This window comes from Marmota monax, unplaced genomic scaffold (genome assembly GCF_021218885.2).
Source record: "Marmota monax isolate L192 unplaced genomic scaffold, Marmota_monax_Labrador192_F-V1.1 WCK01_AAM20220418_F8-fsc00001, whole genome shotgun sequence".
Lineage (NCBI taxonomy): Eukaryota > Metazoa > Chordata > Mammalia > Rodentia > Sciuridae > Marmota > Marmota monax.
This window is the reverse complement of record NW_026693777.1, coordinates 57,513,104-57,528,950: the sequence shown is the minus strand read 5'-3', so window position 1 is coordinate 57,528,950 and position 15,847 is coordinate 57,513,104. Positions and strand designations below refer to the sequence as shown.

At 35.1% G+C, this 15,847-nt stretch overlaps 1 protein-coding gene across 17 annotated transcripts in view; it reads right to left on the bottom strand.

Annotated features, from left to right (window-relative positions):
- The window catches only part of Tcf12 (transcription factor 12), a 352,650-nt gene that overhangs the window by 336,344 nt on the left and 459 nt on the right, over window positions 1-15,847 (bottom strand). For 16 of the 17 annotated variants that reach the window (XM_058584831.1, XM_058584830.1, XM_058584832.1 and 13 more), the window contains exons 2-3: window positions 14,957-15,053; window positions 13,904-13,976 (exon numbers count right to left, since the gene is read on the bottom strand). In XM_058584831.1, coding sequence (XP_058440814.1) covers window positions 13,904-13,976; window positions 14,957-15,031 — 148 coding nt within the window. In that variant the 5' untranslated portion in view covers window positions 15,032-15,053. Of the gene's footprint in view, window positions 1-13,903; window positions 13,977-14,956; window positions 15,054-15,847 lie in introns of those variants that run through there. The other variant, XM_046460848.2, reaches the window with a different exon arrangement.

Here is a 15,847-nt window from a genome sequence, read left to right as displayed (position 1 = left end):
GTTTGATCCCCAGCTCACACATAAAAACATTTTTAAAATATTACATGTATATATGCCTTTATATGCATATGTATGTGCATATGTGTATTAAATTATTTATTAAATATAAATATATTGAGTATTTAAAATACATATGCATACATATTACACATATGCATATGTATTTTTTAATTCTTAATATTTAAAATTAGTCATATTTAATATTTTACTATTGTATATACATGCAAATATGTGTACATTTCTAATTATGTATAAAAATGTTATATATGTATGTATATATACACACACATACATATTTTCTGCAATCAACAAAAGCAATTTTGGCCCCAAAATCTAAAACCAGATATTATTTATAGCATTAAGCAAAGGTTCACTTTCCTATCACAAACAAAGCAGGGAAATGAGAGTTCCGCAAAACAAAGCTATCTTCTTCTAATCCTACAAATACTTCCCCACATTATTATAATGGAAGATTATACAACCTGCCCTCCCTGGCCCAAATCAATTGGCAAAAATCAGAGTTTTAGGAAAAGTATAACTTGCAAAATTCTAGCCATCTACTGGTTTCCAGACTGTAGTATAATAGTCCCTACAGCCCTCATAAAACAGAGTTCCTCTGGCCAAGTAAGCCCAGAATCAGACAAATCAATCTCCCTACAATCTAATATTACTAAAGAACAAATGTGCCACACACCCTGTGAAAAGAAAACACTATGAAAGTATCACTTCTCTCTGCTTCTCAGAGCCAGAGCTGGCTGTGGTTCTCTAGAGCCAGCTGTATTCACATAAAACCTCAATGGCTTTACCACTTGGCCACTTCCTGTTCATCCTTGATGTTTAAATGTAAGAGTCCTGGATGGGCTGAGATCTTTGCAGAAGAAATAAGAGAACAGGTAAACCACTGTAAATAAATATATAACTCATGTCTCCAGAGTGAGCGAACCTACGTAAATTTCTTTTAAGCCTTACCATGCAGCTGGTGCCAGGAAAGAAAGAAAAATGTAAGTTAAGGAATTTAATCTTTCTTTCACCAACCTATCACCCATCCCTAAACCTAAATCAAACAGTCACCAAGTGTTTACTGACCTCAACTCAGGGTACTTTACAAAAATACAAGTGGAAAATAGCATCACTGCTCTCAGAAAGTTTATAATCTGACTAATATACATAAAACAAGCCAAGCATGGTGGTGGTACGTATCTATAATCCCAGCAACTCAGGAGGCTGAAGCAGGACGATCGCAAGTTTGAGGCCAGACTCAGCAACTTAGAAAGTCCCTAAGCAACCTGACTTTAAAAATAAAAGGGGCTAGGCATATGGGGTAAAGCACTCCTGGGTTCAATCCCCAGTAATCCAAAACATGAAAAAAACAGATAACAGTATTTTTAAAGAACATTAAGATATAAAGAACACAGAAGTTCGTTCCTGAGTTCAAGAACCCTAGCCATACATTCCAAAGTCTTCAGTTCTACTGTAGCACCTACCACCTATGCTTGTCATTACCATTTAAGATAGCTCTTAAAGAAAGCATTAGGAATTTATTCCAACGGGAGATGTGACCATTCTTATCCACAACCTCAACTAAATAATAGGTATGAACATCCCAATATCTTACACCTATCAAATTTCATCTTCTTTCCAAAACACAAAACCTAAAGATAGCTGAACAATAAAAGACCACACACAAAAAGAATTACTCTCCTAAAGATATCAGCTTGTAAAAATTCATATTAAATATCTTTACATAATAAAAATAACTATTTTTTAGAAGCTTTTGGTAAGTTTTCTTAATAAAAATAAATCTTGAAGTACTTTCTTTTGGAGAAACATCACCCTATTTAAGACTCTTGTTACAAAAAAATTTTAAGATTTCTAAAGATATTAAATTCCTCTTCAAGACAAACCGTACTGTAGTGTAGATTGGTATCAGTGCAGGTGCAACTACAACTGATCAGTTTGCTACTTCTGAGGGGCAATAAGAAACCACAGGCAAATGTATATCACTGTTGACTTCTCTATTTCCTCTGTAAAATGAACAGTTACCAACTTCCTATAAGAATTTTGAAGTAAACAGTGTATGAGTAAATATTTATGAAGTATTTTATCATTATTGATTTTTTTTTTTAAGAGTAAGACTACTCCCCTTCTCCCACTCATTCACTGGGCAAAGTCCTACTGCCATTACAACTTGTTCTGCAAGTCTCTGGAGTCTAACTTAACATAAATGGAGTCTGCTCACTGTAGCACTGCTCTTAAGCTTGACAAAAGGGGTTATATAAATATGAAGACAAGACAGACCCTGGTTGTACCTCCTGTTTTGTGTTCCTACAGTACAGGTATAAACCTTAAGTGGACTATTTGTATTGTGGTTGTATCATGGTTCTTGGAACAATAACACTGGAAACACTATAGTGAACAAGCTTACAAAGCAAACAGAAAAGTCAAAAACAGGTTACCGGTCTGTCTCTCAAAACAGACTATGACAAACTAGTTTTTACATACTTCATTACTATTTTCACAGTTTACATTAAATAGCAGTGGAACTGAGCCAATAGCAGGCTCCTGAGGAAAAATTTCACTCATTAGAATCACAACTTGTTTGTTTTTAATATTTTTTAGTTGAAAATTGATATAATGCCCTTATTTTATTTTTATGTAGTGCTGAGGACTGAACCCAGTGTCTCATACATGTGAGGCAAATCTCTACCACTGAGCCACACTTGTTTGTTTGTTTTTAATATTTTTCTTTAGTTGTAGATGGACACAATGACTTTATTTATTTATTATTGTGTGGTGCTGAGGATCAAACTCAGTGCTTCACATGTGCTAGGCAAGCACTCTACCACTGTGACCCCAGCCCCACAACTTGTTTTTAATAAGGGTTATTATAATGAGGGTATTTTAGGACTAAACATTATACTACTGGTCTGAAAAGTGCTTCCCTGTATAAAAGGAAATAAAATTTACTAAAGAATGATTTTATCTACAAATAAGTATCTTAGCTCCACTTTTTCATCATGAAGCTCACTGGAGCTTGGTAGAATTTTCTTGTCTATACTCCCAGGCAGTATTCAAACTTCACAAAAGGTATGGTCAAGATTGAGGCTTCCTTTTTAGAGGGATCATCTAACGCTGGTTATATATATATATACAATGAGGAACCAATGAAAACAATTTGACTCTCCATATAGTACCCCAAAGATTTCCCTGTGTGCTTTAACTGACTAGAGAATTATCAGTATACTCCTGGGTCCAAAAGATGAGAAAGTTCATTTCTCCTCAAAACAGAATTTGACTCCCTAAATCAACATATTAGGTGAACTACACAAAACAAAGTTCAACCTAAAAAAGCCAATAATCTGAGAAGATCACCTTATATGAACAAGCTTTTCACAATTTTTCTTTATTTAAAATAATAAAGTTCCTAGTCTATACTTTCAGTACCAAAGAATTTCTTTATTGTGAGTTTAAAGCAATATGGGGGTGAGGGGGGTATCTCCCTAATTCCTTTTCTGAAATTCACTGGATCAGGTGGGTTTAAGAATTCAACTTAATACAGTACATAAATCGTAAGTTACAAATCATTCCCAGTACCTGATAACTACACAGTAATTAGGAAAATAGTGTCAACAGCCTCCCTTTAGGTAAAACCAGATATTGCTAGCAAATGTTTACGCTGAATTTATGGGAAAATTCTTGCTTACATCTTTTTTGGGTTTCAAAATTTTTAGATCAGGGATTGTCGCTCTTTAGAAGGAAAAAAAAAGTCTCAACAAATAATAATACATGCTATCATCTAAAATAAAAAGAACTAGCTGATACTTCCATGAGAAACACTACAAAGATATTTAAGATAGGAGCTATGGTTGTAGCTCATTGGCAGAGCACTTGCCTAGCATGTATGAGGCACTGGGTTCAATACTCAGAACCACATAAAAATAAATTAATGAAATAATGGTATTATGTCCGTCTACAACAAAATAACAATACCCTTAAAAAAAAAAAGATATTTCAAGATAGTCTTGAAACAGCTATAATTACCTGCATAGCTGGAAAGTTACAGTCAATTCAATCTATCTACATATTGCCATCAAGAGATTCAATATGAAACATTCTTTAACTTTATTCCAAAGCAGGATCACATCGAAAAACAGTTCCCAAAACAGATCAACATGAAAAACATGTCAATAGCAGGCATGTAAGCAAATGGGACACTGAGCAAATGACAAAGTGAGCTGGATATAACAGGGCTTCCAATCAGGAAATATTCCAATCAGAAAAAAAAAAGGATCTTACTCCTGCTCTACAAGTGACCACATAAGCTCAGATTCACTTGTGGACAAACCATGCTTCCACAATTAAGTTCAAAGCCTAGATTTTTTCCTCTCCAGTGACACAAGCAAACCTCTTATTTACTCCCAAGAACCTCAAACAATAACATATGCCTCCAGGACGAAAGCTCCTCCAGGTGACTATGATAATCCCTCCTAGCAGGGATTCCCACTCCATGCCCCACCAAGGCTCCCAGCTCTTGCTGAGAACAGCAGCACATTTGCTTGTTGACTGGAGCAGCCTCAGATCAAGTCCAACCTGTGTTCTCTACATTAGACACCAATAAAGAGGTGGAGGAGTAATTATAAGCTGATCCTGCTCACAACAGCTCACTGGCAGAACTACCAGGAGCAAATAAACAATTTTTGAGGGAGACAGCCTACAGAAAGACTTCCATTTCATAACCAGAATGTTGTTTCATCAGTCTGATTATGACAAATTCAGAGAAAACCCTTAGTTCAAATTCATGTACCTTCTTAATACCTGAAACAGTGATAGCAAAATGACATCTTGAACCAAATTTCTCAAATTTTAATAACCAAAAATATAGTAAGGTATGGTATTGGTTAAAATTTTTTTAAGTAATAATTTCTGTCCCGTCTCTTGTCTCAAATTGTTTTACTAAAATATTTTGAAGACTTCATCCCTGAGTCAATGCAATAAAAATTTAAACAATTTCTTATCTATTCTCATTTCTGTACGATCTTTAAAGGTGATATTTTAGTACCCAAGCAATTTACAGTAGCTTGAATGACTCACCATGGTTTTTATGAGAGCACATATTTTACCTGGAACACAAAAGAGCATTTTGAACATACAAAAAATGTGGTTCTCTCTATAAAAAAAATACATTTTCAGGACTGGGGATGTAGCTCAGTGGTAAAGCCCTTGCCTAGTGAGTGCAAGGTCCTGGGTTCAATCTCCAGTGCCACAAAAAACAAACAAAAATACACATTTTCTTCCTAAGTAGGGTATGTTAAGTTACAGGATGATCTGGCTGGAGACAGAAAACAGGCTCAAATAAGTTACAATACTAACAAATCTATGTTTTAGTTTATGGAAATAACAGCTTCCTCCCTACAGAAACAATTTTCTCCCTAATCACAGGCTTCTGTAGAAGCAGAAAAAGTTCAGAAATAAAGACAACTAAAGAATATGCTTCAGAACTGGGTTTCCTGCTAGGGATAGTATAGGCCAGTATCCCATTTGACCCTGTCCCTACTCCCAAAATACAAAGAAAAACAAGGGGAAGACGATGGTGCCACAAGCCAAGCAAAACACATCTTCAGAACTTGTTTTATTGATGGTTAATGAAAAACATGTATATTCTGTGACATATATGTTTATGCTACATAGAAAGTAAAATGTGCATTAATATTTAAGATAAGATTTCTTCTGCTGACTTGCAACATGTTGCTTCAGGCTACTAGTGGAGTTTATGTCCCTTATCCTCTGCCATTAGGAAGAAAAGTGGACAAGCTGGAGATGTAGCTCGTTAAACAAATGTTCAACCACACCTAGCATGTACAAGGCCCTGGGCTCAATCCCCAGCACCACAAAAAAAAAAAAAAAAAAAAAAAAAACAGAAAGAGAGAGAAAGAAGGAGAAGGAGAAGGAGAAGAAAAGTCCTATCCTGGAGACTCTTAACATTCTCTTCAACCTGTCTCCTGTCTCCCAGCTAGTCTATCCTTTCAGGTCACATGATTTTTATCTTATTTTTTTATACCTCATTTCAGAATTTTAAGTAGGTAGAAAAAATGTAGAGAAAACACTACATTTTAATAATGGTGATGCCTAAGCATTGCAGAACATTTTCAAAAGGCATACACATTCTATTCACCATTCTATATGCTACCATACCTCATCTACAAATAACAGCATTAAAGCCAGGCATGGTAGTGCAAGCCTGTAATCCCTCCAGCTCAGGAGGCTGAGGCAGGAGGATGGCAAATTCAAAGCAAGGAGCTAAGCAACTCAGTGAAACTCTGTCTCTAAATAAAATACAAAATAGGGGTGGAGATGTGGCTGAGTGGTTAAGTGCCCCTGAGTTCAATCCCTAGTACCCCCCCACCACCAAAAAAAAAAAAAAGACAGGATTAAGAAGAAATCAACAATCAACTAAAAGAAGGAAGAAAGGTTAAAGTTCTTAGGTACCTGATGAGCTTTCACAACTACTCATCCTTGATTACTTTTCAGATTCATAATACACATATAGTTGTATGGCACTAAAAAGCAGTTGTGAGGGGCTGAGGTTGTGGCCAGTGGTAGGATGCTTGCCTCGCATGTGTAAGGTACTAGGCCCAATCCGTCAGCACCATATAAAAACAAATAAACAAAATAAAGGTATTGTGTCCATCTACAACTAAAAAACTAATATTAAAAAAAAGCAATTTTGGGGCTGGGGCTGTAGTTCAATGGTAACGCACTTGCCTCACATGTGTGACGCACTGGGTTCAAACCCCAGCACCACATAAAAATAAATAAAAGATACTGCGTGTTCATCTACTAAACTAAAAAAAAATTTTTAAAAAAGGAAATTTTGATAAGCTGTCCATGTGAGGACATTTTCTCACCATTACTACCGACAAAGCGACAAAGCGTTTCATTTTCTCCAATAAGAAATGAGATAATGTCTATAAATTACTTAGTATAATGCCTAACATAGAATAGCAATTCAATAGACACTGGCTATTATTATTATTATTATGTAACTTCTGAAGTTTTACTTAAGAAGATGACGCATAATAATGGGTAGTGATCATTTTTGAAGTAGCTACATGGCAGGGCGTGGCAGGCAATACATAGACACTCTCATTTATTTAAATCTCACAAGGATTCCAAAGGTAGGTATTATAATTCCCCTTTCACAAATGAGAAATTTAAGTCAAATGATTTGTCTATGACCCCATAGCTAATCAGTTGCAAAATACTAATTCCAAACCAGTTGTCTGGCTCCTAAATTCAACTCTTCCTACCACACAACATTGCATCTCTCATAAAAAGTAAAAAATTCAAGTCTTACTGACAAGACTCCAATTAGATTCCACTCCAATTTAAAAAACACAGAGAACGAAAGGAATTCCCTCTCTAGTCATGGCATACCCTTTTATACAAAAATACAAATGTGTACCAAATGTCATCATCTACCTTTCATATGTTAATAAAAATTTATATTTTTAAATTAAATAATCAACCAAAGGGGCTGGGATTGTGGCTCAGCGGTAGAGCCTTCGCCTAGCACGGGAGGGACCCAGGTTCGATCTTTAGCACCACATAAAAATAAAGGCATTGTGTTGTGTCCATCTACACCTAAAAAATAAATATTTTAAAAAAAAAAAAAAGGGCTAGAGTTGTGGCTCAGTGGTAGAGTGCTTACCTAGCAAGTGTGAGGCACTGGGTTCAATTCTCAGCACAAGATTAAAAAAATAAATAAAGATGTCCATTTACAGCTAAAAATATTTAAAAAAAAAAAAATCAAGAAAGTCACTAATTTTATACACCTAACTCCAGCACTATATCAATTCTTGGCCTGGTCACTTATCTCCCTGAGTGCATTTCCCTAAGGAATTCATTCACTCAGCTTTAATTATAACTTAAAGGCACAAAAACAGAGTCTATGTCTTCTATCAAAAAAAAAAAACAAAAACGTAAATTGGGTAAAAATGTATGTCCATACAAAAAGGTGTTCACTACCACATTAATTATAAATTAATAAACAAAATTCTGAAATGTCAAGCAATAAAGAACTGACTTCAGTTATGCAATATCCATCCCAAACAACTGCATATAACAATTTTAATCCAACTTTATCAAGAATCTTTAGTAATATGAGAAAATATTAATGATAAAATATTAAGTGAAATAAAAAAGCAGTACAGAAAATGAAACCATCATTAAGATCTCAACTTTGCTATCTATCAGGGAAAAAAAAATCAGGACTATAGGGGGAAAAAAATGAAAACATAACGATTTTCTCTGGATAGTAAAATAAGGGTTTTTTTCCTTTCCGTGTTGCTTTTTCTATTCCCCAGTTTTCTTTACAATGACAACTATGTATTAATTTATAAGCAGCAGTAAGATCTTTATCTCCCACCATCCTTCTCTCATAAATCCCCAAATTAGCCAAGAGTCTGAGGTCTTGTGATTATTTTATCTGTTTGTTTTGTTTTGATGCTGGGGACTCAATCCATGGCCTCACATATTCTAGGCAAGCACTTTACTCCTGAGCTACATCCCCAGACCAGTTGTATAAAATTTAAAATGCTCAGAACAATTCAGCATTTTCATTATTTCCAGTGCTCCATTTTCCAATGGTGTCATAACTACAACCTTGAGTCATTTTTCTTACCTACAGAAATTCAACCCTTCATATTCTATCAATCCTTTACTCGTAGTATTTTTCCTTTCTACTTTCTATACTAACATAAAATTCAAACCTTTACCAGCAGCTCATCCCTGAATAACCACAAAAGTCTCCTGAATAAACAAATGTTTTCCTTATTCTATAGCCTCCCCACTAATAATTCACTCTATGCCATTTACTGTTCTTGGAGCATTAAGTGTATTAGCTCATTTAATCTTCATAACAACCTCACATGAATAGCTATATTGTTAGTACTTCTTTACAAATTAAGAAACAGAAACACAGAGAGGTTAAGTAGCTTACCCAAGATCAACCAGTTAACAAGTGATAAAATGTGTATGTAAACTCATGCAAAATCATTCCAGGTAACAGTATATGACATGAATTCAGGAATGGTGTCAATACAAACCAGCTTCTCTTTCTCCAAACTGTATAGGGCCTTGGATGGAGCCAAATTCCATTTCTGGGTATCTCCTCATGCTAATCCACGCCTGAGAGGCCAGTTCTTTTCCCTAATTCATTTTCCATTATCTCCTTCACAAGTCAACTCTGAATTCAAAACTTCTGAGTATTCCTTAAGCCTGTTCCCTGAATCTATGGCACATCTTGATTCTTATGAATTTAACTGAAATTACATTAATGTGCAGTTTCTGACATTTTTTGTTACAGAAATTTACTTTACAATTCTACATTTTATCTTCAGGTTACCAGTTTTCAACAACATAAAGCAGCCAGTAACATTCAGGCATAATTATCAATTGCTCAAGAACCGAAAAGGGTATCTGGTTTTATCTTTATTTATTTTAAAATATATTTTCCACCACGTCCCTGCTGACTATGCAAAAGAATATATTCTATACGGCCTTGTTAAATACAAAGTGTGAAAACAACTGTTCTTATATTCAAGGTTGAATATCTTCATCTTTATCTTCCCATTCCAAGAGAATCTAAATCTTAAAACTCAAAGAAGACAATATACCATAGGATAGTTTAAGAAAAAAAGAAACTTGAGTTTTTATTTAGACTGTTTATGAAAACTGACAAAAACCATCAATACAGCTATGCTTCCCTACATACCATAAGTATCTAAAATGCTGTCATCCATTTTTCAAATCCATTAGATCCACAATAGCTTGAACATTATAAGAATTGTTCTAAAGAATATATTCTACTCATGGGTATAATCTTGTCCCTAGTTTTTCAGTTTTCCATTTGTATTTTCACATGTAAGTTGTCACTAAAAGACCCCTTTGCTACTTAACTTTTCCTCTGCTACTTAACTTTTCCCTTAAATGATCTATTAATAGCTTACCATATTTATTTTAAAATATATTTTCCACCACGTCCCTGCTGACTATGCAGTTACTCTCATTCATCACTATAGTTTACACAGAGCAAATGTCTAACAAGCTTAAATTATAACAAATATATATAACTAAAAATTATAGTTTATAACTATAAATTTCAACACAGTGTATAATATGACCCACACCCTATACATAACAAACATTAAAATACCTTAAAGGAAAGGCCAAACCTAGTTTTCCTTCTGTTTAAAAAAATCACCATTCCTATTCTACTGTAGTTCACCTTAAAAACACATTAGTAAAATTTTGGTTTTCTCTTAATTTTTTTTCTTGGTAAGTTCAAATAACGCTACAGCAATCTGAAATGTTTACTAGGGCAAGTAGACATTTAATAATCTTAATATGCTTAATATGATGTGTAGGTATTTAATACTCTTACCACACATTTTTTTAATTATCTGAGAAGAGAATGCAATTATAAAAGGGCAGCATCAGGAATTCTTGTGATATGGAACAGTTTTTTTGTCTTGATTGTATCACTATTAATAACCTCATTGTGATATTGTACTACAGTTTAGCAAGATGTTACCATTGCAGGCAAATGAGTAAAGGTTACACAGGATTTCTGTATTGCTTCTGACAACTGCATATAAATCTACAATTATCTCAAAACAAAAAGTTTAATTAAAACAAAATCACTGAAAAGCAATTAATGAGAATTCATTAATATTTTTCTGGCCTTACATCAATATTTAAAAAAAAAAAAAAACTATGTATCTCTGAATATCCTTCTCACTCCAACTGATCAGTAACTGAAGAATGATAAACTGTATTCCTTTTTTAAATTTAAAAATTACAAGAAGATATTTCTTAAAATAGTTCCCAAAACTCTTAAGATGAAACTTATACTATTACAAAAGTCTAATTTGAAAAAGGAAAAGGAAAACTTTAACCTCCTAGTTAAAGTAACTTTCTAGATAGAAGCATGAAAGACAAACTCAATCAATACAAATGGCTTATAAAATTATACCACTCCCCTCCAACATCTCTTACTACTTGGATTAAAATACAAAGGAAATTTTCAGAAAACATTCAAATACTTAATCTAACATTTTTTTTAATCTGCATACTCAAACCCTAAAGTTGGGGGTTAGGAGAATTAAATACCTGAACCATATCCATTTTATCAATCCTTTCCACAAACTTTCTTTCTATATACTACCTTAATAGAATACCTCACCTTTCACTTTCACAGAAACACTTTTCTCAAGGTCACTAGAGAACACCTCACACAGCAAATGGATAAATTCACAATGAAACTATACTACAAAAGAAATTAATACCTTGATGAAGAAATAACACTATAATAAACTCTTAGAGATGAAAAACAGTAAATATATCTTTTACATAACTTTTGATGAAGTGTCAGCTATCATATAAGTTGCTTTGCTTTAGAAGTAAGATACAGATAATATCACATACTATAATATACACTGTATACTTTCAGCTAAAAAAAATTCTAAAAGTCTTATATACTATTTCTCAAAAACATTCTACTATGAAATTAAGACATTCTCTAAAAGGACAAATAAATAATCAAGAGAAAACTATACTGCACAATGTTAAATTATCATCTTCAAAAAGAACTATACTGCACAATGTTAAATTATCATCTTCAAAAAGAAATAGGCATAAGGTTTTGCAAATTTTTTTTCGAAGACAAAAAAACTCTAATCTTTATAGTAGCACTTCAAAAGCAAAAATCATTTCTTTAGCTCCTTACATGCTGCAAATAAACAGGCATTACAATGTATTACATAATATCCTTTGAAATCAGGGCACAAGATTATTCATATGTCAATAAAGTATATAAAAAATATAAATAAAATATTACTCTGTCAATTTCTCTTAGACATTCACTTTAAGATAAAAAATGGCTACAGTGAAGCCTTATCTACCCTATATTTGACATAAAATAATCACATACCATTTTTCTCTTCTTAAATTTAAATCCACTCACTAACTTTGAAGGTCACAGCTTATTTTATTATAATTTTGGGGGGCATTTAAAACAAACCACCCAGGTAAATATTTCCATGTCCACTGAATACAGGTGTTTAAGTTCAAACTTTCAATAGACAAATGATAAAACTAAAAATTTCCTACTCCAAAGAATCAAGTGTGACCACTTCTACAAAACAGAATAACATTTTCTTTGTGTAATGCAATGAAAGGAAGCTAGCAACTCCAATGCCATACTTGCAATCCACATTTGAGTTTAAACACTTTTTAATTTCACAGACTATAATTATTCTTGATATAATTGTTCTTATTCTAAAATTGGGAAGAATTTATAATAGCAAGTTTCTGAAGTCCAAGTCCTAGTTCTCATTAAGTATCCAGTTAAATATATTTTCCTTGCATCTATCTTCAAAAAATATATATTATCCAAACGTAAGTAAAAACAGTATAAAATAATATCACTACTCATTGAAGGAAATATACAAGGTTAGACAAAGGCAATTTGAAAGTTTCTGAAAATGAATTCTTAGTTGTAAAAACCAAAATGTCTTCAAAACACAAGATTATATCCAACTTCTATATTTATAATTTTTTTCTATCCCCCAAAACAGTAAAATTTCACATGATTACCAGTAAAAATGAGATGAGAGAAGAGTTGGGATTTGGCTAACATTTCATGATATCCTTTTGAACAAATGTAATATTTTATTATCCATTAGGCTATAAAATGCTTTACTTATTTGAGATGCTAGATAGCATGCTATATTTTCCCCACAAGTTGTAATTTCATAATTAAAAATGAATTTTAGTAGTGTATGATCTGACACATTTTTTAAATGTGAAGTGGAATAAAGTGTTAAATTAGTTATTCAAATTCCCAGTGTTTTGTTCTCACAGTATTTTAAGAAATCAACTATCAGTTTACTAGGGTAAATAAAAAGCACTGATCAAAAAGCAATTACTGCGTTTCAGCTCAGAGATCTGACACTTGGTTTTCATATGATGCTGCTGCTATGGCTTTACTATTTTCCATCTCTCTGAGTACCAAGGAATAAATTCAAACAGAAATTATAGCCTTTGTACATCAGAATGGACTTTACTTCTGGAATATTAATTTTAAAATGATGAGTTTAAAAAAAAAGTTAGAAAAAAAAATGGAATGTCTAATAATGGAACAAAATAGTTATAAATACACCAAAAATAAATTCAAAGATAACAGCATTGGTATAGAAATAGGAATCTAATAAACATTACCCTAATGTAATGTGAATATAGAACAGACAGAACTTATTCATCTAAGACATGTAATTTAAAAAAACATAAGTTTATATTCATTTCTAACATTTCATCCATTAATATTTTAAATAACTGCCCATGAAATTAGTTACTTATAAATTTCCAGTAGCCAACTTTTAAAATAAATACATCTTACTAATTATCGCATGACTCAATTATTGTATACACATAATCAATAATAGTATTTTACCATTTTTTTAGAATCCAGGTTTAGTGACAGTGAGTTAAAATTTAGCAAATTACATATATATATCAAAAAATTTGTTTTAAAGACCACTCATGGACCATTTTTTGTGACATTTTTCTAAATATAAAGGTTTGAAACAATCCTTTGAACTCAAGATGATTTTCAATTTTAAATTCATAGGAAAATGAACAACTTTAAGTCTGTATTGAAATTCTTGTAACTGAATCAATGAATCTTTAGCAAACTGTCCATGTTTGATGCTTTTTTGTTTTTATTTATAATTTTAACTTGACACACTAGAAAATGGCATGAAAAGAGATACTAAAATGCTTCATACTTTTTTACTAAAATGTGTTACACCACCAAAATATGAGTTTCTAGTTTTAGACATCTTACCTGATCCACTGAACTGACTGCTTCCCAGTGTTGTTGGTCTGGTTTTCCCACTATTAACAGGTGGGGAAAACATCTGCAAAATAACCCAAATGTATCTATTAATCCTGAATTCTTCTAGATTCTTTGCAAATAAAATTCCACCAAGTGTCATTAGTTAGTTACTATATTTCATAGGGAAGTTGAAATACAATTGGAGATACATTCAGACTCAGAATGGAAACACTGATACTGTTTCCTAATACTATTTGGAAAAAAACTGACTACATTCTTTTCTGAAAACCCAGTCATTTACATAAAGATTCCGGTTTAATTAAGTTTAAATAGTAAGTTTCTACCCATGATCTTCACTTTGGAACTAAGTGAATCTCATTATATTAACATTACTTAATTTGCACTTACAGTCAGAATCATGTCCAATGAAATTACTATGTACAGTAAGGATAACACAGTCCTATAAAGCAGGTATTAGTCCTGTCTTCTAATAGCAGCTGATAAAGAAATTCAAGCCAGCCCTGTGGTTTCACCATATATTTTTAAGATATTTCCCGGTTGAGACTACAGATAGAGTGCGTACATGTATACTGTATGTGCACGTCAAAATAAAAGTACTGGCTCAAATAGCTGAAAATTTTAGCCCTGGATTCACTTTCTTGCAGCTGACATCTTTCAGGTACCATAAACATATCTTAGGGAGGAAAATGGTGAGGAGAAGAGTTGAAAAAAAATAATTTGTCTATATACAGTTTAAAATCACTAATAATCATCAGGGTCAAAGAATGACTCAACCAAAGCTCATGATTATATTGTTCTTCTTTTAACTGGTTAAATCAAACGACCCCTCTGGCATTAAAGTTTGAAATCTGCAAGTCTAGACATTACATCAAAGTTCAGGTGTCCAACTTGGGGGAGCTGGACTCCAGCCCTGAGAACTACTGCTCAAAACAGATGGAGTTCACCCCGCCTAGTGTCTAGGTCTTTCCCCCCTCTTTTCTGCTTGCTTTTTTCCTTGTAAACCTCAGTAGAACCCCAAGATGCCGTGGAACGCTTTCCTACCGCACTGAAGTCCAGCAGGTCGCTCAGTTCCTTGTCGGTCCCTATAGCGGCCATGCGCTGCTGCTGGGAATTCATCTTCGGCCACTTCTAGCAGGTCCTAAGGCAGGGGAAAACGGGCTGAGCGAGAGACCACCGAGGCCCAAAGTGTGTGAGGGGATGGAAAGAGGCGTAAGGGAGGAGGAAAAGCACTGGGAGCGCCCAGCTGACTTCCAATTCCCCCACTCCTTCCCACCACGGCGCGAGCAGGGGGCGGGAGAGCTCAGCGCCCGCGCCGGGTCCCTGAATCCACGCGTTCCTCGGCGCGGCCCGAGAGCGACGCGGTGGCTCCCGCAACTCGCCGCCTCTCCCGCAAGTTTCCGAGCTGGTCCCGGTCCCCTCCCCGGCCCCTCCTGCCCCGCGCAGTCTCCGGGAGCTCGGCGCGCGGGGCCCGGCCGGGGCGGGGGTCTGGTGGGGAGGGGTGAGGGGCAATTCGGCGTCCAGAGAGCGGAGCAGCGGCGAGGGGAGATACGAAGTGACTCACTCGCTCGGCAACAATAGAACTGACAAGTTGCAGCGAACGCGCCGCTCGCAGGCCCACGTCTGCGGCCGCCGCCTCCCGGACGTCCCCGGCGGGCCCAGGGGGTCGGAAAGCACACCCCGCGCGCCCAAGGGGCGTTTTAAAAAAGAAAGCAGGAACGCCAACAACTAGTCTCGGTCTCGCCGGGCGTCCTTCTCCCCGGGCTCGGCCTCCTCCCACTTTTGCTGCCCTGCCCCGGACCTGCCGAACAATGAGCCTGGCTCAGCGGCCGAAGCCGTCCGCTCTCCCGCGCGCCCCGGAGCTGGGTGCCGGCCCCAGCCGAGCGCCGAGCGGGGCGCGCAGGCCGAGCGCGCCGCCCGCGGGCCTGGCCGCCG